General features: G+C 26.6%; 1 protein-coding gene across 4 annotated transcripts in view; it reads left to right on the forward strand.

Moving 5' to 3' along the window:
* betaCOP (coatomer subunit beta) overlaps window positions 1-21,522 on the forward strand; it is a 42,295-nt gene that overhangs the window by 15,108 nt on the left and 5,665 nt on the right. The window contains exons 1-18 of one of the 4 annotated variants that reach the window (XM_087151129.1): window positions 845-974; window positions 1,986-2,080; window positions 4,649-4,878; window positions 5,989-6,158; window positions 6,959-7,166; window positions 7,879-8,016; window positions 8,809-8,928; window positions 9,227-9,334; window positions 9,538-9,684; window positions 9,763-9,908; window positions 11,338-11,434; window positions 14,209-14,368; window positions 15,265-15,395; window positions 15,702-15,773; window positions 16,846-17,001; window positions 17,087-17,176; window positions 19,353-19,584; window positions 21,154-21,273. In XM_087151129.1, coding sequence (XP_087007255.1) covers window positions 1,990-2,080; window positions 4,649-4,878; window positions 5,989-6,158; window positions 6,959-7,166; window positions 7,879-8,016; window positions 8,809-8,928; window positions 9,227-9,334; window positions 9,538-9,684; window positions 9,763-9,908; window positions 11,338-11,434; window positions 14,209-14,368; window positions 15,265-15,395; window positions 15,702-15,773; window positions 16,846-17,001; window positions 17,087-17,176; window positions 19,353-19,584; window positions 21,154-21,273 — 2,416 coding nt within the window. In that variant the 5' untranslated portion in view covers window positions 845-974; window positions 1,986-1,989. Of the gene's footprint in view, window positions 1-844; window positions 1,119-1,985; window positions 2,081-4,648; window positions 4,879-5,988; window positions 6,159-6,958; window positions 7,167-7,878; window positions 8,017-8,808; window positions 8,929-9,226; window positions 9,335-9,537; window positions 9,685-9,762; window positions 9,909-11,337; window positions 11,435-14,208; window positions 14,369-15,264; window positions 15,396-15,701; window positions 15,774-16,845; window positions 17,002-17,086; window positions 17,177-19,352; window positions 19,585-21,153; window positions 21,274-21,522 lie in introns of those variants that run through there. The other 3 variants (XM_087151126.1, XM_087151130.1, XM_087151128.1) reach the window with 3 other exon arrangements.

Here is a 21,522-nt window from a genome sequence, read left to right on the forward strand (position 1 = left end):
GAATGCCTGAAATAAACTTAAAAAGGGTCGGTATTTTTTTAAAAATTTCTGTATTTTTAATCATTAACACGCTTGTTTATTATTAAATATATCTATTTGGGAAGTCAAGGACTTTCTTAATCTTAGTTTTAAAGTGAAATCTAATAAAAAAAATTTCTAAAACTTTTTTTTTTACATATTGACAACTTTCTAAAAACATTTTAAAGACCATACGAATCTGGTAAATAATGTATCTATTTTTTATAAGTTTGAATTACTAAATTGCTTGTAGATAATACAATTCTTAGAAATTTTAAAATCTTAGAATTTTGTCAAAAATTAAAGACCCCAAAAAATTTATCGCTACCACTTAAACAAAAAAAAACAATTTCTGAACGTCTGTACAAGTTCGCAGCTGTGCAATAGTAATTTCCCCCCTTCCTACTATTGCTTCTATTTTCAGATGAAGAAGCAAATGGCTACCCTTCCCAGGGTTATGATCTCTGTATTAATTTTACAGATCAGTCAATAGTAATTTCTTTTGAACAAAACAGAAAGATCCCTCAGGATGCTTGATAACACCTCGCATTGGCATTTCGGGCAAATAAAATCTGAATGCTGTTTACGCATTTCCCAACTCTGTCAAGAGAAAAAGATAACTTTATTAGTGAATTTTTCGCTGGGAAATATGCATCAGCAATCGGGTTCTCATATTTGACTGACCGTGTTGAACCAAAATCAGTGAGAATGGCTCTTAATAATACACAAATCGCATTTGCGTGCGATCATATATGCGAATTGCATTCAGTGTGAATACTCACTTAATAATTTTGCAGTTGAGCCTCATTTTTCAAACTGAATCGGCAAGGAAGAAAACATCTCAACTTCCTTACCAAAACCGAAAACTGACAACATCTAATTTTACGTAAGCAAAACAATTTTTAATGATCCGTCGGCACTCTTTGTAGTTATATTAAAGAATATTTAAAAGTCTTGTAAGTAAACTTTGGCAAACGCTTGTATTTTTCTATTACTTTCTCACTTGATTATTATAGTTTTAACAACGTTGTTACTCCTTAATAGTATGCTGTACATAACAAACTATCAAATTTATGTTTAAGAAGTTGCTGTTTACACAGGTTGCATTTGAATTATTTTAATTAATGTAGAAATATTTCACTTCATTTACTATTTTTGTTGTAAAATGTATTAGATGGTGATGGAACTTGAACATCAACCGGTCTGTTATTTAGTACACGTACATAAACAATCTGTCTCCCATGTTTGTGTGCTTAAGAAAATTACACGTATTGTCCTCTATAGACTTGTAAGGACATATACCGAGAAAGAACAATGTTTGTACGCGTAGTTTTCATAGATTATAACGTTTTACATTGAAAATTTATAATTTCTGTTTGTTATGGGGCGTAGTAGAATTGGGCTCTTAATTGTCTAGTCTTATGGTCCTGCATTTTTCTTGCGAAAATAAAATACTTTTAGGATTTTATTTTAATTTATGTAGTTTAGTACTTTATACTCAATTTAGAAAATGGATGAATATCATAAGTAAAGGTAATATCTGCAAGGTTAGAAATCAAACAATTTTTAATTCAATGGTCCATTTAAATGTCATAATACGATTTCTCTTATTGTTAGCTGACGAATTTATACGAAAAATTATAAAACATTATGATAAGTTATTTTATGAAGTCACAACTATGATAAAACATGTTATTTTGTGACTACTCTCCAAAACTTAAACTTATCAATAAACCACTACAGGGCAGCATACCTTTACACTGATTGCTGATAATTTAGTGGCATCAAACTAGTGTCAATTTCGAGCCCTGAATATCAAATATTATTTTGTGTTATTAAATATATTGAATATTGCTGTAATTCCTTAAAATTTATTTATATTGAAGGGTAACTCAAAAGTGTTTTATGCATGCGTAAAATGATTGAAATGTCATATATTGTACTGATAATGTTTTTTTTTTCCATAGAAAAATGAGTGCCGCAGATCAGATTTGTTATACACTTATCAGTGCTCCAAGTGATACTGAGCAGCCAAATGAAATGCAATTGAAAATGGATTTAGGTAACTTATGAAAAGATTGTATTATGTTTATTTAACTTATTTAAATATTTCATTTTTCCTTAAATGCAAGTTTTTAATATTTTCTTTTAATTTTACTTTACTATGATGTTATTGATTTTAAAATAAAGGTACTGTACTTTTATTTATTTCTCACTTGAGTTGCATAATGGGCTATTGGTGACGGTCTGGGAAACATCCTCGATGATTATCTGGACAACATACACACATCACACCCCGTTTTACAGGACGGACACATTCAAACAGCTTTCATCTATCAGCACATCATAATTTTGATCTGAACCAGAGCGCGATCCATCTCCGATCTAGTACTCGCATAGGTTTTGATTTGTTATGGGAACTTGGAAGACTTAGTGATCCCTACAGATATAGCGTGCCATTTAAAGTTAAGATAATAGTTATATTAAGTCAGATTGATGGTTTTTATTAAATCAAATTTGTTGAATTCAGCCATTTGTAGTAATAGTTGCTTTATTGTTTATTATTATAATCCAAGTTTTTCAAAGGCACAATAGAAGTCAGAATCTGAGGCCAGAGTATTTTTAAATATGAAGGATAAAAATTGTCTTTCTTAGCAAAATTGCTATTTATTTTAGGCATTTTATTTAAATAATCTCAATTTAATTGTATCTTACATTCAATTACATATTAAAATTTAAAACAGTTAATAATCTGCATTTTGGAAGTATATTTAAAACAGAGAATAAGATAAACATGATGCAAAGAGATTTAAAAAATTTTCAGAAGGTGGCATTTAAAAAAAAGTGGGGAAAAAACTGCCTTTTCTTTTACATGAAAACCATTCATATTTTTAACACATTGCTGACCGGTCACGAGTTAACTCGTGTTTTTGTGACCAAGCATTGGTGACTGGTCACGAGTCATACAGGGTGCGTAGCGTTTGTAAAAAGTATTTAAAGGTGCTTTTTGGGGGATTTCGTTTTTAAAAGCTTTTAAAGGTGCTTTTTTCAGCTGGCCTTTTTTAAAAGTGCTTTTTTTTCACAATTTTTTTTTTCCTTCAGTGATATCTGGCGGATCCCCTGCATTTCACGAAAAATGGGGTGTTTGCTACGTAATCATTCACACGGACTTCATGTCGTACCCACGTTATGACTTGCGCATGCGCGCACTCTCAAAACTGAAACCCGAGTGCTCCAATTCGGATAGAGTCAGATCCTTATGAAATGTTTTTCTTTTTAATTTATTTTAATTTTATTCTTGTTTATTTTATTTTACTTCTAACACTTTTTTGATTTAGGGGGTAAGGATACTTTTGTTCTGAGTTCAGAGTCAAGTTGATTTCACTCGGTGATGTGGGAAAGTACTGATTGTTTCGATTTATGCCGTTTCTTTTTGGTTTTTTTTTTTAATGTTAAAACTGTTCATAAAAAGTTTTTGTTTTTCAATAATATTATTGATTCAATATGAATTTTTTGAGTGCTTGAAAAGTTTTTAAAAAGTGCTTATTTTTGATTCAAAGATTTGGCTATGCACTCTGTCGTAGCAATCATATTAGCAGTGATCTCGTGGTGACTATTTTAAAAAGTGGGCGTAATTTTCTTACTTTTCAAGTTTTACTATTTAATTCTCTACCAATTTATTATAACTTTACGAAAGCCGATATATTGGCAAAACTTATGGTGTACTATTACATGTAGGTGATTGTTATACTTTTTATCATACGAAAAAGAAATATTAAGAGTTGAATAATAAATAAAAAATTTTAAAGTTTATTTATATTTTTTTACTGCCACATCCGTTCCACAGTAAAGTTGCTGGTCAGCACTATGTTAACTTAATATTGTCTAAAGTGAACTGAATTGTAATATTACGAATTTACTAAGAAATTTACTATGCCTCTAAAGTTGATAGATGCTTTGTTATATTTGGTTATGCTAAGTACTTTATGTTATTTGCTTTAACCAATATTATGTTACGAAAGAATCTTTTCCAACCACATAATCTAGTACAAAAAGGCTGTGAATGGGATATTTTGGACATAATCAACAAAACATAAAAAGTTGTTATTTAAGATGTTTACTTCTTTTTTATATGAAGGAACTTTTTACTTTTGTAACAATAACTTGACTATCAAGTCTTATAACTTATTTTTTCTTTGTGAAAATGTTCTAATTTTCAGATCTATGTAACAAATGAACAGGTTTTTATTTTACTCCTATGTATACAAATGTCTATAGAAAAATTATGTGGCTATGTTAATACCTTATTTTTACAGATCATGTGTAATGCGTAAAAGTTTTCATTCTGAAAATAGGAAGACTTTTTTTTGGATCTCAGCTACTCTTTTTTAATTATTAAAGGAAATAGAAGTTTCTGTGAAATTTATCTGCTTTTTTTAATAAGTTATACTCAATATAATTGATACATGATATACTTCATGACTATTTTGTCTAGTTAGAAGGAAATTTACTGTAAGATATCTCAAGAATAGATTTAAAGTATAAAAGCATTTTATAATAATGATATATTTATTTTATTTGATGACTATTTTTTTAAAACATTATCTTTAAAAATATGAATTATTTACAGAAAAAGGAAACATAAAGACCAAAATTGAAGCTCTGAAAAAGACTATCCACCTCATTCTAAATGGTGAAAAATTTCCATCCATTTTGATGACCATTATCAGATTTGTGTTGCCACTCCAAGATCATACAATCAAGAAACTCCTTCTGATATTTTGGGAAATTGTTCCTAAAACCACCCCTGATGGAAAATTGATGCAAGAAATGATTTTAGTCTGTGATGCTTATAGAAAGGTTGAGTTTTATTTCAATATTTTTCACTGATACTGATTAATAAAATTAAAAGGCATTTATCTTGTCTCTTCCCTTTTAATTTAATTTTTAAAATTTTTTATTCAAAATGATAATTTAATAATCGTGTTGCTCTTAAAAATTTCTTCTTAGAATTCTTACTGACTTGCATTCTTTTTTACAACTTAATCAGGCTTAATCAAAGTACATTTTTCTCACAAGTATTAAAAAAATTTTAAAGTTTTGCTTTCCATCCTCTAAGAGTAAAAACTGCCCATTTGCAAAGTTCATTTTCTTGTTTATATTTGTTTATATGTATCTAATTCTTTTATAATACAAATAATAACAGACAAGCAAATAATAAGAGAAAAATAGAAGCAAAATAATTCTAATTTTCTTTTAACAATTATTTAGTTTTGAGAAATTTTTTTTCTTCTTCTGTATAATTTTAATTTTTGAATCATGTTTTCATTATGCTGTTTAATAACTCAATGAAAGTTATTAAATTTTTTTTATTGCTGTGAAATTTTTATTAGGCTTTCTCGAGGCTTACGGTTGGTATTGCCATTGCCTGACTTAAGATTTAAAATTGATATGTATTGCTGTAAGATTGTTATACATAGCTGTATGGTTAATTGTTTTGTATATATCTTCTTTCTAGTGTAGCGTACTATGTTTTAAACAAAGGTTTTTCCTTTATTCTATGTTAGTTAAAGTAAAAATGTCTAGTTTGTTTGGCTTTTTCATAATTATAAAATTTGCATAACTTTGTTACTGTACATAACTTATGTACAGTAACTGTTTGTTACTGTACATAAGTTTTTTATTATAAGTACTATGTTTTTTTGTTTAAAATAGCTTTCTAATCTCTATAATTATTACTGTATTATGAATTAATATTTAAATTGGATTGATTTATTGCTGCATTAAATATTTTTGCTTGTTATGCAAATTCTTATCATTACATCTATATTAATTCTAGCTCATTTGAACTGTAATAAATTAAATTCTATTTCTTAGGAAAATAAGTTATTTATGAATCTTGGTTATGTTTTGATTTATGTAGTTTCACTACGTCTATATATCTCTAAAATATGTTTCTTTTTTGTATAGGATTTACAACACCCAAATGAATTTATTCGAGGATCAACTCTACGGTTTTTGTGCAAACTAAAAGAGCCAGAGCTTCTTGAACCTCTAATGAAAGCCATAAGAGCTTGTTTAGAACACAGACATTCTTATGTGCGCCGAAATGCTGTATTAGCTATATTCACTATTTATAAGTAAGTATTGAACGATGTTTATTTATTATGAATCTATAAGAAAATTAAATAGTTATTTAAAGTAAGAATGTACTGTGGTTTAAATAAAAGATATCATTGGGAATAACTTTTGTTGAATTTTAATAATTGTTAAAAATTATTATTCTTGCCATTTTTCTCATGGAGTTAACATAGGTTAAATGAGTTTTGTAATTATCTTCAAAAAGTTTTTAATATACTGTTACAGATTTCGGAAATATGATGAAATATATAAAAATTTAAAGTAACATAAAATAATTCAAACTTTCAACTGATTCCTTGACTAAACAGTTGTGCCCATGTTTTATAAATTTCTGCTGCAATTCATATTTTGATGGTCAAAAAGTCTAAATCACTGGAAAAGAAAAGGTATATATATATAGTGTTCAGAAAAAATTTTTTGTTTGATTAATTATATTAATGTTAATTATGTTATTATGTTTGATTAATTAGTTTGTTTGATTAACTAATTAATAGTTGGTATTAATTAATCAACATACATAAACACTTTTCAATCCATTAAAACTTGCACTTAATGCAGAAAATCTGTTCACTAGAACAAAAATCATTAAGACTGTCTTTTTTTTTTTTTACTCATTTTAAACATTATACAACATCTTTTTTTGATAAAATGGCCAAAACATATTGGATGTGAATTATATGCCAAAAATTTTTATAAATTAACTTAATGTTAAAAAAAAAAAATTTCCTGAAAATATTCAATTCATTGTTCTTTTTTTTGCTGCCTATTTTTAGATTAATATGTACTTTTTTCTTTATAGGAATTTTGAATTTCTGATTCCTGATGCCCCTGAACTTGTAGCGAATTTCTTGGAGACAGAGCAAGACATGTCCTGCAAAAGAAATGCCTTTATGATGTTGATTCATGTTGATCAGGAACGTGCTCTGAATTACCTTGGATCCTGCATTGATCAAGTTCACACATTTGGTGACATATTGCAACTTGTTATAGTTGAACTTATTTATAAGGTTATTATCTAACAATATTTTCTACATGTCAGTTTTTTTAAATAAATATCATGACATATAATTCGTAGGTTTTTAAATGTAGCAAAGAATAAATTATTGTGGGAGGCAAGTATTTTCAACTAATAGCCTAGCCTGTATTAATAACTATATGTGATTTACCTGTGTAATAGAGATTTATTTTTTTTAATTGCTAAGTTTTTTGTTTTGCTCTTTTTGTGCCACTACCCAGTATATATTTGCCTGGTATACCCTTCTCTGCTGTTTTTTTAAAAAGTTAACTGCTGCTGCATTGCATACCCAACTCTGTTGCTTAAAATTGACTGCAATACAAGCTAATTTTGAATTTCACTGATGCCAATATTTAATTCCGTTTTCGGCATTGGGTACAGATGCATAACAAAGCAGGTGTCTGGGTTCTTAACATTTAACATAGATTTGCAGTTATTTACGAAATTCATGTTTTATATTAAAAAGTTATTGTGGTACAAGTGAAATTTGAATTTATTGGATGCAATATTTTATTTAGTTTTTGGCACATGGCAAAAGCAGCACCGCTAAAAATGTACCAAATATGGTTGGCAAGAAATATCGGTTGTAGCAAATCAGTTCTGTGCACTTTTAAAGTGTTTCATGTATCAAATATATTTGGCTTATTTCAGTAATGTATTTTATGAGTGTGTGAAAAAAAATTTCATTACATTTTATCTTACAGGTCTGCCATGGTAACCCATCTGAAAGATCAAGATTCATTCGTTGTATTTATAATCTTTTGAATTCCAGTAGCCCTTCTGTTCGGTATGAAGCAGCCGGTACATTAGTCACTCTTTCAAGTGCACCCACTGCCATCAAAGTGAGATTTACCTATAATAAAAATTTTCTTATGTTCATTAAATACTTGATAAATTTAATTTTTCAGAAATGTGCAAATTATTTTAAATTTGTTTTTTGAATCAAGTTATTTAGTTGTCAAATGATCTCGCAATGCATAATTTAAATTTAATTTATTTAATTAACTGTTGGGAGTACTATTTTTTCATCTCTTCCTTCTAAATCTTTTGTTATCTGCTAGCTTAAAATGTCAGAATTCTTTTTTATATTTTTAAAAAATATGAAAAACATAGAGTGCAATTGAAACTAAACAAAATAGTTCTCATTATCTGAGTGTAATGCTATTGCTAAGGAATTCCTGTTATAATCGTCAATATCATTATTAATTATCATTCATCAAATCAAAATTGGTATAAAAAGAAACTCATTTCTTTCTATACCACAGTTCTTTTATAATTATAATGCAGAATTTTTAAGTTGTCTTGTACAGTACCAAGAGAAGTATCCTGGTGAACAGTGTTACACTGTATAATGTACATTTGCTCTAGATTTTTTTTCATACCTGTTTTATTTTGAAATAATTTTATATACTGTAATAACAGCCAAGCTTCAGATCAATTGGTACCAGCTTGTCTAGAAATTAAGGGTGGCTTGTGCGCAATGCTGACCACCTTGCCACAATCCTGCTGTTGGTCTCAAATTGATGGAACTGTAACTTCACTGGCCTACAATGGCTTGTTGCGAAGATGCTTTTCTGTAATAATAGTAGTGACTAATTTATGAATGCAAACTACTTTTTTTTCTTCATTTTTAGGCAGCAGCAAGTTGTTACATAGAACTAATTGTCAAAGAGAGTGATAACAATGTGAAACTCATTGTTTTAGATCGATTGATTGCTTTGAAAGACACTCCTGCACATGAAAGAGTGCTACAAGTATGTATTTATACATATTTTTATTAAGAAATATTACCTAAAATTAAATTATAAATAAATTGTAATAAAACATTTAAATTTTTTGTTAATGAGGAAAGGAAAATTTAACTCATGGTCAATACTGAGTTCAGTGATATGATCTTTTTTGCCAGTTCCTATATTGCTTTGATTTTTTACACACTTGGAATAACTTGACCCTGTTTTATTGAAATTGCTTTAAAAACTTTAGTTTTTTTGTTGTTGTCATTAGTGTTATTAAAATCCTATAATTCTATTTTGTGTGTGTGTTTCATTTCAGGATCTTGTCATGGATATTTTAAGAGTGTTGGCTGCATCTGACTTAGAGGTTAGAAGAAAAACTTTAAATCTAGCTTTGGATCTTATTTCTTCAAGAAATGTTGAAGAGGTAAGAAGCTGTTTTTTGTGGTGTTAATTTTTTTTCTCCCGATAAACACAATTGTTTCCTGAAATGCAATGTAGCTAAAGATTTTGAAATTGTAGTTAAACTCATCACTAATAGTTTAAGATGCTTTGTTAACAAATGTAAAATAATCACTAAATTTATTTAACATTTATTGCCTCTCTAATTGCTTATATTTGTATTTTTAGATGGTTTTAGTTTTGAAAAAGGAAGTGACTAAGACTCACAATGTGGCAGAACATGAAGACACAGGAAAATATCGTCAGTTGTTAGTCCGCACTCTTCATTCATGTTGCGTAAAGTTTCCTGATGTTGCCCCAGCTATCATACCTGTTGTATGTAAACAGTTCACATTGCGTGGAATTTTTTATTATGATAAAACTTTCTTTTGAACTTGTCTTTAATTTTTACAGTTAATGGAGTTCTTATCTGATAACAATGAACAAGCAGCTGCAGATGTTCTTGCATTCATGCGTGAAGCCATGCAGCGTTTTGAACAGTTGAGAAATTTAATTTTAACGAAATTGCTGGAATCATTTTCCGCAATCAAAACTGCCAAGTGAGTCAATCATTAATTTATCTCCCTTTTTTTTTAATTAATTCTTTATTTGTTTAATTCAAGTGTGACAGCTTTTTGATTATTGTGTTATAGAGGCATGCTCATATCTTTATATTTATAATGTACAACTCTTATAAATAGTAGAGAATATGCCTTTAAAATTTTTTGTTTCAATTCAAATGATACTTTTTTAATTTTGTTTCAATTCAAATGATTTCGTAATCACCTTACAATTTATTAGAGATCTATGTATTATTTAAACTAGCTCTATTATGTTTCTGCTATTTAAATAAAATTTTATTTATTTTTATTTTTTAAGTAAGAACTTGAACCCCCTTAGTGTTTTTCTCCTGTTAAATGCAGATTCCAAAGCACTAAAATGAGCTTTCCTCTTTTTGTTTTATTTAGTATTTCTTTTTTTACCCATTGAGGAAATTGGTGTTCTAGGTTTGTCCGCACACTTTTCGACTTGATCTACTTCAACATCTTAATCACATATAAAGAGTTATAAGGGTCATAAAAAATCAGGCAAACATATAAATTAATTTAAATAAAGCAGATGACAATTTTGGAACTTCTTCTCATTATTACTGCCTTGGCTGTTGATTTTAATGTACATATCAATGCTGAAGAAGCAATGGAATTTTCTGATATCTTAAGAAACCTGCACAACTTCTGGGCCTTACTGACAGTCTATTCAGCTGTTATACTCCCTTTTATTTGGAAAGTTATGAAAAAAATTGACCAGTGGGTAACCTGTGATTGCCCTAATGCAATTAGAATTTTCCCTCTCTTTTTTTAAAAAATTTATCTTAATTTTGGATTATTTTTATTCATTTTTGTCAGACTTAATAGCCTCATTTGCTTCCATTACATTGAATATGTACTACTGTTCTTGTTTATCGCAGCTCATCCACTTCTTTTGAAAAATTAAATTCTAAATGTAGTCAACCATATCAGTTGAGTGATATATTAATGACTGCTTTAACGATTGTAGGTTGTTGAATTATTTGGTACTCAAAATATATCATTTTCGAATTATAAATATTTGAATGAAGTTACTCTCTCTGCTGTCTTTACATATTAAAATTTACTTTTTAATTAAAATTGAAAAAAATAAATTTTTTTAAAAATTTTTCAAGTCTATTTTGTGCAGGTAGCTCTAATGTTTTTTTTTTTTTTTTTAATGTTTGTTGTAACATGTACAATCAACAATGTGTATTACAATTAAAAACTGTAACTACTGTAAAAGTAATTAACAACTGTATTTTTAATCCTTGATGTAAACTAAAATGATGTAAAGTAAATAAGAGCTATTTTAAAGCTTAAATGAATGATAGTGTTGCACCCTTAACTTTTAATGTAATTAATGTGCTTTTCAGTTACTTTTTATTCTTTTGCCTCATAATGCAATTTTTTTTTCACACAGAATTCACAGAAGTGCAATGTGGATTCTTGGAGAATATTGTGAAACTGTAGAAGATATTCATAGTGTAATGACAGAATTTCGGCAGTGTCTTGGAGAGGTCTGATTTTAAGTCTTTTTTTTTTCATCAACGTTACTTCTATTCATTTTTCTCAAAATTGTACTATCATTGCAAAATCTTTTCATATGTATATTTTGAAAGGAAGGATGTAATCAACATAATCAACCTTTTTATTTTTCTTAAGTTAAAAAGCCTGATATTTTTCTTTAATGCAAACTTTTTTGTTAAGTAAAATTTAATTTTATAAATATTTTTTTTAATAATTATTCTTAAAAGCAGATAGATGTTAATATATGGTTAGTTTGCCATGTTCAATGTGAAAATCCTATAATTACTGAAGTGGTCATCAAGTTTTTAATATTTTCAGTTATAACTGATCTTAGATAATTATTTTAGTACTGTACAACAATTATGAGTTTGCTACTAACCAGAGGTGTGTCGAGAAAGTCAAATTTTTATCATAATCAGTGGAATTTTTAATTCTATATTTTGTATGAAATGTGCATCAAATACTAAAAATAAGAACTGCCTGTAATTGAAAAATATTTAGACAAAAAGTAAAACGCATGTTTTATTTTTCACTACCAAGTAAAGACACAATATCCTAAAAAAAATCATTGGTGAATTTTTGTTTTCTGTATAATTAGAATTTTCTAAGCCATTGGCTATGAATTCATTCTCCCAACATCAATTGGATAGGAGTAGCTTTGTCCTGATTTTCAATCCACTCTCCATGTTTCATTAACATGTTCATTGCATCTATATGAATTATACTTATGGTGACAAGACTTTGTTGCATTTCAGTTACAGGCCTCGAATTTCATTGATTGTTAGAGCAGAAGGACTCTAAGGGCATAAAATGTCCCTAAATTTTAACATGTTTTCAAAGATCCTCGAATTTTTCCAAGAACATTTAATTTTTATTTTTTACTTTCAGTTCAAATTAAAAAAGAAAAGAATGTGCATGTTTTTTAAGCAAGATAATTATGCCTTACACAGAAAACTAATGAAGAACAAAAAGGCACCATGCTAAAGCTAATGGATTAAAATGCTATACCCTTTAAATAATTTCATCAGAAAATAAATTTTAATGATCATTCATTTTACATGTGTTCAAATTCAAAATATTATATATTTCAAAACTGCTCAAGAATGAAATCAATTTTGACATAGATGGTTCTGCACTTGACATTAATTATCAATTTTTTTTAAAAATCTTTGTTTAAGTGGACATATTGCACATAAAAAGTTTTTTTTTCTATAAATTAATATTTTCTGCTGATTTGTCCTTAAATCATGATTTGAAAATCTCGTCACTTTACTTCCACCATAATTACATTACCTCCATCAGATTTGCCAATTTAGGAATTCACCAGAGGCATTTTTTTAGGCCTAGATTTTTAAATTTCAATGAAACAGAGCGTACCACGTTTGCATAAGTTTTCTTACTCATAGTTTTTCTTTCCTCATTGTTTTGCCTAAGTGTTAGCTAGCTTTTTTGTAAAGTTTTTATTTTTCCTAAACCACTTTAGGCTTTAACTAAACAGCATATTGCATATTTTATTTGTAAATTATTTAAATTTTAAGATATAGCATTTAGAAATAATAGCATGAAAAAATTTGTCTTTTATACACTAAAATTTTCAACTTTTTTACCACTCTTTTCTGTATGTTTATTTCTTCTTCTATGATGTGTTAAATTTTTATGTTATTCGTTGTATAAGAAATATTAGTTTAATTTGTCATTGTGCAAACTGGAATAATATGTTAAAAATTTACATTATTTTATATCACTCTTTTTCATACTCATAAAAACCTACTCACTTTGAAATGTTACTTACACGTTTCATTTTTTACATGTTAATCATAACCAGAACTTAGTAGAACTTCAGTAGCACATGAAATGCTATTAATTTTTAATCTTTACTCTTGTACTAAATTTGCACCATGTTCTGTTTATATTCTATTGCCCTAGGCTTTATCCATCAGATAAGGAAAGTTGGGGGCAATTGTCTGTTACCTTAAATTGTGATGGTCCTAATTAAAGTTCTGAAAATACGGTTTTTAATTTTTTTTTAAAGACATGTATTTGTTATGTTATATAATATAACAGTGGTTAGGAGAAATTAAACACTTATTTATTGAACTAATAAAATGATCAGAAATTAGTAGTAAAGTATGATTACAGACCTGCCAACTCTTCCGGATTTTCCGGAAGATTTTATTTTCATATTTAAGGTGGTAGCAATACTCATGTTATTCTAATTAACTTTTTGAATTATAATGATAATTATAGATGAGTTTGACCACCACTACATATAAATAATTACAATAAATATATAAAAGCATAATAATTCTTGCACAAGCGAATTTCAACAGGATCAAAATATAAATAAAGTTTTGAGTCAGATTGTTTTTCGTTTATTGTTTTACAACCACTCTGGAAATCCATTCTCGGAAAGAGTGAAAATTGGCAGGTATGTGATTATGAAACTCTTAGTTTCAAAAATCGAAGTGTGAGATCATGTTTTATCAGAAGTCTTTTTATAAAAGTTTACTCAAAATAAAAGTTAGATATTTTTTATTTTGAGGAAATGACCCTCAATGAAAATTACCCATATTACCTGCTCATTCTCGCTAATGTCAATGCAGATTGTAAAGGGTGTATTGAAAATGACTTTGCTGATTAAAAAAAAATTCAACTCTAAATAATTTTTTTACAAGACATTTTTGGTTAAAAACATTAAAATTGGTTAGTAGTGTATGTTAATTTTTTTCATATGCTTTTTTATATATTCTGCATATTAATTTAGCTTCCAATTGTGGATGATGAGATAAAAAAAGCATCTGGTGAAAACAAAGAAGAAAATGAAAATGATGTGACAATGAGTGCTCCTGTTCAAAAGTTAGTGACTGCTGATGGTACTTATGCTACACAGAGTGCTTTCAGTTCTGCACCGATTCCATCAAAAAGTAAAGTTAATTTTGTCAAGAATAACACTCTAAATTTATTGCTTCTTATTTAAGTGTTAACTATATATGTATTAAATGTTAACTATATATGCAAACTACATTAAAAGTTATTTGGGGTTTTAAATGGAAAAATAACTTTAAAAGTTATTTTTCCATTTATTTAAAAGTCCATTTATTTCTAATTTATTTATAAGTCATTAATTTGGTGATATATTTTTTACTTGGATGAAAATTATGGAAATCAATGAATGATTCTGAATTGTTAGAAAATTTTATCAGCCCAAATAATGCAGTGTAGGAGTAATTTTTAAAATCTTAATAAGGTATTGGATTTTCTTCATATTGCTATTTTCAGAATTAGTATAATATAAAAATATAAGCAGTACAAAAATGTTTTTACAAGGACAGGGAATAATTTTTTTTATATATTTATTCAAAATTCTAGATATAATCTATATTTTAAAACTTATTAATTAAATTTTCAATTAAATATTTTAAATATTAAACTTACAACTATTGATTCACATAAAAATTTTTTTAATTTTTTCTTTGCATGTTTTTAAAGCCTTGAAGTGAAGGGACAGTAATTAAATTCTTTTATGCAATTACAATTTAAAACTGTCGCTAAATTTTCATTTTTAAATTTTTTCATTACTGGTCATTGATTTATATACTTAAATGTATGGTCTAAATGTAGAAATCATCCACATTAGGTTACTTATGAGATTAATCTTACCTAATTAGCTTCAGCAAAACTTCACATTTTGAGAAATTCGCCCATAAATAAAATTTTTATTAATCCTCTGACCTACCATTGAAAGACAGTATCTTAAATGATTCGTGATAAAAAAAAATTTCCATTATTTATCGTTTATTTTAATATGTATTTTTTCCAGATGATAAGAAGCCTCCATTGCGTATTTGCTTATTGGCTGGAGATTATTTCATTGGTGCTGCATTGTCAGCTACTCTAGCAAAAATTGCACTTCGATACATTACTCTGGTACATGATGCTAAAAAACAAAATGTAAGTCTTTTTTTTTTTCTTCAAAAAATCATGGTTACCATATTATTTACCATAAAAACAAATTTATTTAAAGATTTTTGGGGAGGAATTATTGTGATTTGCCTTCATAATTATCTTTGTATTAATCTATACCGCTATAACAAATATGCAATTTTATGCCTAAAATAGAGTATTCTGTTAATATTTTTTACATTATTATCTCTGCATATGGTGTGCAATAACTGTAATTATTATTATATGCCATACCTCTCTTAATATAGTACAATTATCTATTTATTGTAATATTAATATTTCACATAATTTCAGGCTTTTATTGCTGAATGCATGTTAGTTATGGCTTCAATAATTCATTTGGGTAAATCAGGAATAGCTAAGAAGGTAAGCAATTTTTTTTTTAAAATATTCTATCATTATTTCTAAACTTGAATTATAATAACATTAATTTATAAAATACATTTAATACCTTAAGTAAAAACATACTGTGAAATAAAGTACGTTTAGTTTAATATATTTTAAATGCAGGAACATCAGGAATGTTAACATCAATGTAACTCTTTAAAAAATATTAATCGTCATTAAAAAAAATAATATTGGTGTTTGTTATCTTCTCTTTTTTCCAAATATTGAATAAAAATTTATTAACACTTTTTTTTCATTGTAAATTGTGCTTTCAATATCAAAAGCTCTGTTCCTTCATTCACATTTAATGCTTTAAGTATTTATTTTTTTTTTACTTCAAAGGTAATTGAAATATATAAGTGTTAAATGCATGGAATCACTCTTTTTAAAGAATAAGATTATTCACTGTTCTGAATGTATGTTGTCCTAATCATGAAAACGTAATCTATCACTTCATAGAGTATATAATTTAGTCCAATAAAAGTTTTCTTCTTGTATCTTTCAACTTTATTCATTCAAAAATTGCTACTTCAAAATTTTTTAGACTAAATACTATTTTTTTTTGCACAACTTAAGAGGAAAATTTTTTAATAATTCCTGATAAAAATTAAGTGAATGGGAAATGTTTTTGTTGGCAATAATTTACTTTTATCCCATATCTAAGCTGGTTTGTGTGTGAGAGCTGTTTTTAAGCACCTTGTTCTCCCTTCTTGAATCAGTGCATAGTTTTGATAATAAAAAAAAGTATTTTGTACTGGTTTAATTGAAGCTGTATCTAACAGTTTCTTCCAGTTGTAACAGCTTCTAATAACTGCTCAAAAATAAAATATAATTGTTAAATTATGAAAATTAAAACATTAATAGCATTAACATAGGACATATTCTGATTAAGCTAACCCACAATTTAAATAAATCTAAGCACTATGGCTTTTAAAAACTTTTTGATTTATCTCCTTTTTTTTTCCTCCAGAAGTTACTTTTTTGTTATTTATATTTCATCAGTTAAAATTTTTATTCTGAATATTATTTCCCTGTGTTTTTCCTTCGTTAGAACATAAATGATGATGATCTGGAACGAATAGCTCTGTCTATTAAAGTACTTGCTGACCGTTCACCCCTTATGATTAATATATTCAACGACGAATGTAGGAAATCATTAGCTGCCATGCTAGCTGCGAAACATGAAGAAGAACTAGAACACCTTAAGGTTTGTATATTTTTTATTTGGTTTTTAGTTTGTTGATTATATAATTAAATGTAAGAAAAACGAATTTTATCTATTTTTTTTTCAGGCTAAAGAGACAAACAATGTTGTTATCCAAACAGATGATCCAATAACATTCAGTCAATTGACTGCCAAAGGAGATGCTTCTGGGACTGAAGTAAGAAAATATTCAGTTTCTTTTTATTTGAACAATCAATTTTCTCCCCAGGTTAGCATGATTTAAACAGTGATTTAAATCAACTGAATTTACTAAAAAAATCATTCATTTAAATCTGATTTTATTTTAAAGCATTAAATAAATAAAAGAGAAATGTATATTATTAATATTTTATTTATTCAGTGACCGCTTTATAGTAATTATAATATATATTAAGTGTTATTGATGTATGTTATCGGAACTATGATAGCTAAAAAAAAAAAGGAAAAAGAAATAAAATCCAATTTTTAATGAATATTTTGTTTTTCATTTATTAAAAAGAGACTGTTGCCAACTGTGTTTTCTTTATACTAACACAATTTTAACCCATCTGATTCTGATCCAGTTCCAAAATATGTTACATAAAATGTTAGTTATCCCCCCGTTTGATGACTTGATATATTGTGCAGTACTTCATTCGATTGTATCACACAGCTTACAAAATTGTCTTATTCTTCAATAAATATTCGCTTTAGTTTTACTTTGAAAACTTTTTCTCTATCCATTCCTTTAATAATTTCAACAACAAGGATAATTCTAACTTTATCTGAAATATGTGTTTAACATAAATATTAGCTTCTACTTTTAATGTTAAAATCTATTGTCTTCTAAATCTTATGCAGTACTTGCTTTAATTGTATTGTGTTAATTATTTGAAATATATATATTAATGAAAAAGAATTGTAGATATCTGCACTCTCATATTTTTTTTCTTTTTATTCTTAGAAAGAAATGTTTTCAAAACAGAAGTTCTCGTCTTTTTTTTAACTGTTAAGATTAAACTTTTAACAGTGCCTTTTTTTTTAATTGTGAACATCATTATTTAAATACATTTAGATTTGCTTCAAGTATTTTAATTAGTTTTTTAGTAAAATTAAGCTTATAAAACTAATCTTAGGATTATTGAAAAAAGAGAATAATTATGTTTAATTTTTAATTCAATTATTTTTTAATCAAAATATTGGTAGTTCTATGGTAAAAAATTAACTTAAAAGCAGTATATGAACTACAATATGAGCATAATTTTGCATTACGTTTTAAATGTTTTTGGTCATTTTTAGGTTCACTTAATTACCACAAGTACTTCAACAAATTAGTTTGAATAAGGAAGAATATGTGTAATTTTTCTCTCTTGAAGTTTAAAATAAGTTTTTTAAGTTTAAGGTGTCAGTTGTTACCAATTTCTTTGTCAAATATATTAAGACCAACTTTAAGATTCGTATACTAATGTGCAATAGAAAAAGAGCAACAAAAAATTTTAAAATTGTGATTTTTATACAAATTCTAAACATTCTTCTTCCAAAAATAGTTTTTTTTTATCAGTTTTTTAAAATTCTAATTTAGCATTAAGGAAAATAGTAGTCAAGCCACTTTTCATGCAATCTTTTGTGACACAATTGCATTTTTTCAATTGTATGGCAGTATAAAGATTCATGTTTATTGATTCATAGTAAAAAAAATCAAGAATTTTCGTCCAAAACTTTTTTTTTAATATTACTTGACTTATTTTAAGAAATTTGATATATTTCTATGGGTTTAAAAATATTTTTATTAGATGGTTTTAAAAATTTCTTCATGCAATATAACCTCAGAAATCCCAAAACCTCTGAATTCAACTCATTCAATTATTTTCAACAAAAAATTTATGTAAATCAATTTTGAATCTGATGCGAGATTTTTAAATGTGAGTGCCATTATATCATCATAATAGAGAAAATTGATTTTAAAAAAGAATGAAGGAATTTATTTTAAAATCCACATCATGCATTTGGGATGATATCCAAAAATGTGCATGTCTAAAAGTGATAATTCAAATGTATGTATATTACAATTTTACTATTGAAATTATTGGGAATATAAAAACACCTGTCGCAATTGCAAAATCCACATTAAATTGCAAATGCTCAATTCAAAATATATTTCTTGTAATAATGTAGTTTTAAAATATCAGGATTTTAAAAGTCATGTTGTCCATAGCAATAACTGCTGGAAGAAAAAAAAAAAAAAACAAGAAAACATGCATCAAGTAATTAATAGTGACTTAATTTCTTTTGATAATTTTAAGTATTTTCTATACTATTTTTCAAGTCTTATTTCAATATTTTACCTTATTTATTTTGCTATTATATTATCTTAGAATATGTTTGAGCTAAGTCTTTCTCAAGCTATGGGAGTGTTGAAAAAAGATTCTGCAGCTGATTTAAGCTCCTCTAAACTGAGCAAAGTGACTCAACTGACTGGGTTCTCTGATCCAGTTTATGCTGAAGCCTATGTTCATGTAAACCAATATGATATTGTCCTGGATGTGTTGATTGTCAACCAAACTTCTGATACTCTTCAAAACTGTACTCTAGAACTAGCTACATTAGGTAAGTGAATTTTATTGTTTAGTTTTCCAATTTCCGTTTTCTTTCTGTTATTGTCTTTCTTGTAAGTAAGTAAGTATGTATTTTTATATTTATTACAATATTTTTATATTACTGTAGTAAGATAGTCCAATTATTACTGTGACTCAACTTTTTGAATGAGGTCCTGAAACTTCTATTTATAATTTCATACTAATGTCAATTTCTTAATTTTCACTCATATAAACTTGATTTTTTTTCCTTTCTTGAAAAGGATGCTAAATTGTACAGTATTACTATTATTCTCATATTATGATGTTCCGACGTTTTTTTTTCTTTTAATTTCATGTTAAATATTTTAAATTACTTAATTTTTTACTCATTTTAACTTCCTTTTTTTCTAAAAAAAAAAAACAATAAATAAATAAAAAGGGCTCAATCTTTTATAGCTCAAAAAAAGGGGGATAACAATTTCTTGATTCTCTGCAATTAATGCACAATAGACTTTGATCAGAACCAGTTCAGAGAAAGAAGGAATAGTTAATGATTTCTTATGTTTGAAAACTGAATGTTTTTTTATTTGTATTGATTTGAATTTGTAAATGAATGGATTCAATGTAAGTGTGTTTATTCAAAAATATCTCACTCTTTTCAAACTGATCAAGGTGCTGATAAGATTTATGTTTATAATTTTCTGTTATAATTTTCAAAAAAAAAAAAAAAAAAAAAAAGTATTTATTAGTGAGGACTTAGGAGATGAAATTAATCTTATTTTTGATGTGGAAAAAAATCCAACAATGAAAAGAAATAAAATAAAATTGACTAATGAAATAATGAGAATCATTATAAAAGTATTTAAAAATTAAACAAATTAAATTCATTATCAATAATATTTTTTTGGTTGACTTTAAAAAAAAAACTTTTTTTGTTTTATTTTGATTTTTTAAACTAAAATGTTTAAAAAATCAAAATAAAACAATAAAAGTTTTTTTTTGTTTTATTTTGATCTACCATATCAAAATCTACCATATTGTCTAAGTAAGAATTTGATTTTAAATACAAGTATTCTGTTTATGATTGTGATTTCATGCCATAAGATTTGTAATAGTGTTTTGTGATAAAAAGATGTGATTAAGATATTTGAATTGAGTTAAATATGGAAAATTTGCTCTTTTTTATAATAGTTGTGTAAAATTTTAATATTTTACTTCTTTCAATCATAATATTAAGATTATTTAAGTGTTAGTAAAATATAGCTATTCAAGTTGATGTTTATATTATCAATTTAGACATCTGCAACAAATTTATTAAAAATGTTCGTAAACAGTATTAGAAAAAGTAACATTATCTTTTTCTGAACTTTTATATTATGAAATCTCAATAAGTTGCAATGGTCCAGGGCTGATTTGCAGAAGTTCTTAATTGCCAGAATCTCATTTTAAGGAGTTTGTGTAGTTAAAGACTTGAATTAAAATGTTTGTAATTTCAAATGTATTTTACTTAAGTTGTTGCTTTACAGTAAGAATATTTTTTTAAAAGAAAATATTTATCTTTTTTGAAAATACTACATTTTACGATTTTATTTTATTCCAGGAGATTTAAAACTTGTTGAAAAGCCATCACCAGTAATTCTTGCTCCTCATGATTTCTGTAACATCAAAGCAAGTGTTAAAGTTGCATCGACTGAGAATGGCATCATTTTTGGTAACATTGGTAAGTCATTATTAACTATTAAATTAATTTGACTATTGAATTATTTAATTTCTAATAATTAATTTATACTTATACGAAATCTATTAAGAAAGTGTCAACCATTTTGTTGTCAATATTATTTAATTTTTGGTAGAACAAGTTAAATAACAGTTATAATGTGTTTGGTACTATATAATACACAATAAATGTTTTTTCATATTTTACTTAATCCAAAAAATACTTCATTTTTATTCATTATTTTAAAAATAT

This window comes from Parasteatoda tepidariorum, chromosome 9 (assembly GCF_982258835.1).
Source record: "Parasteatoda tepidariorum strain Cologne lab strain chromosome 9, Ptep-v5.0, whole genome shotgun sequence".
NCBI lineage: Eukaryota > Metazoa > Arthropoda > Arachnida > Araneae > Theridiidae > Parasteatoda > Parasteatoda tepidariorum.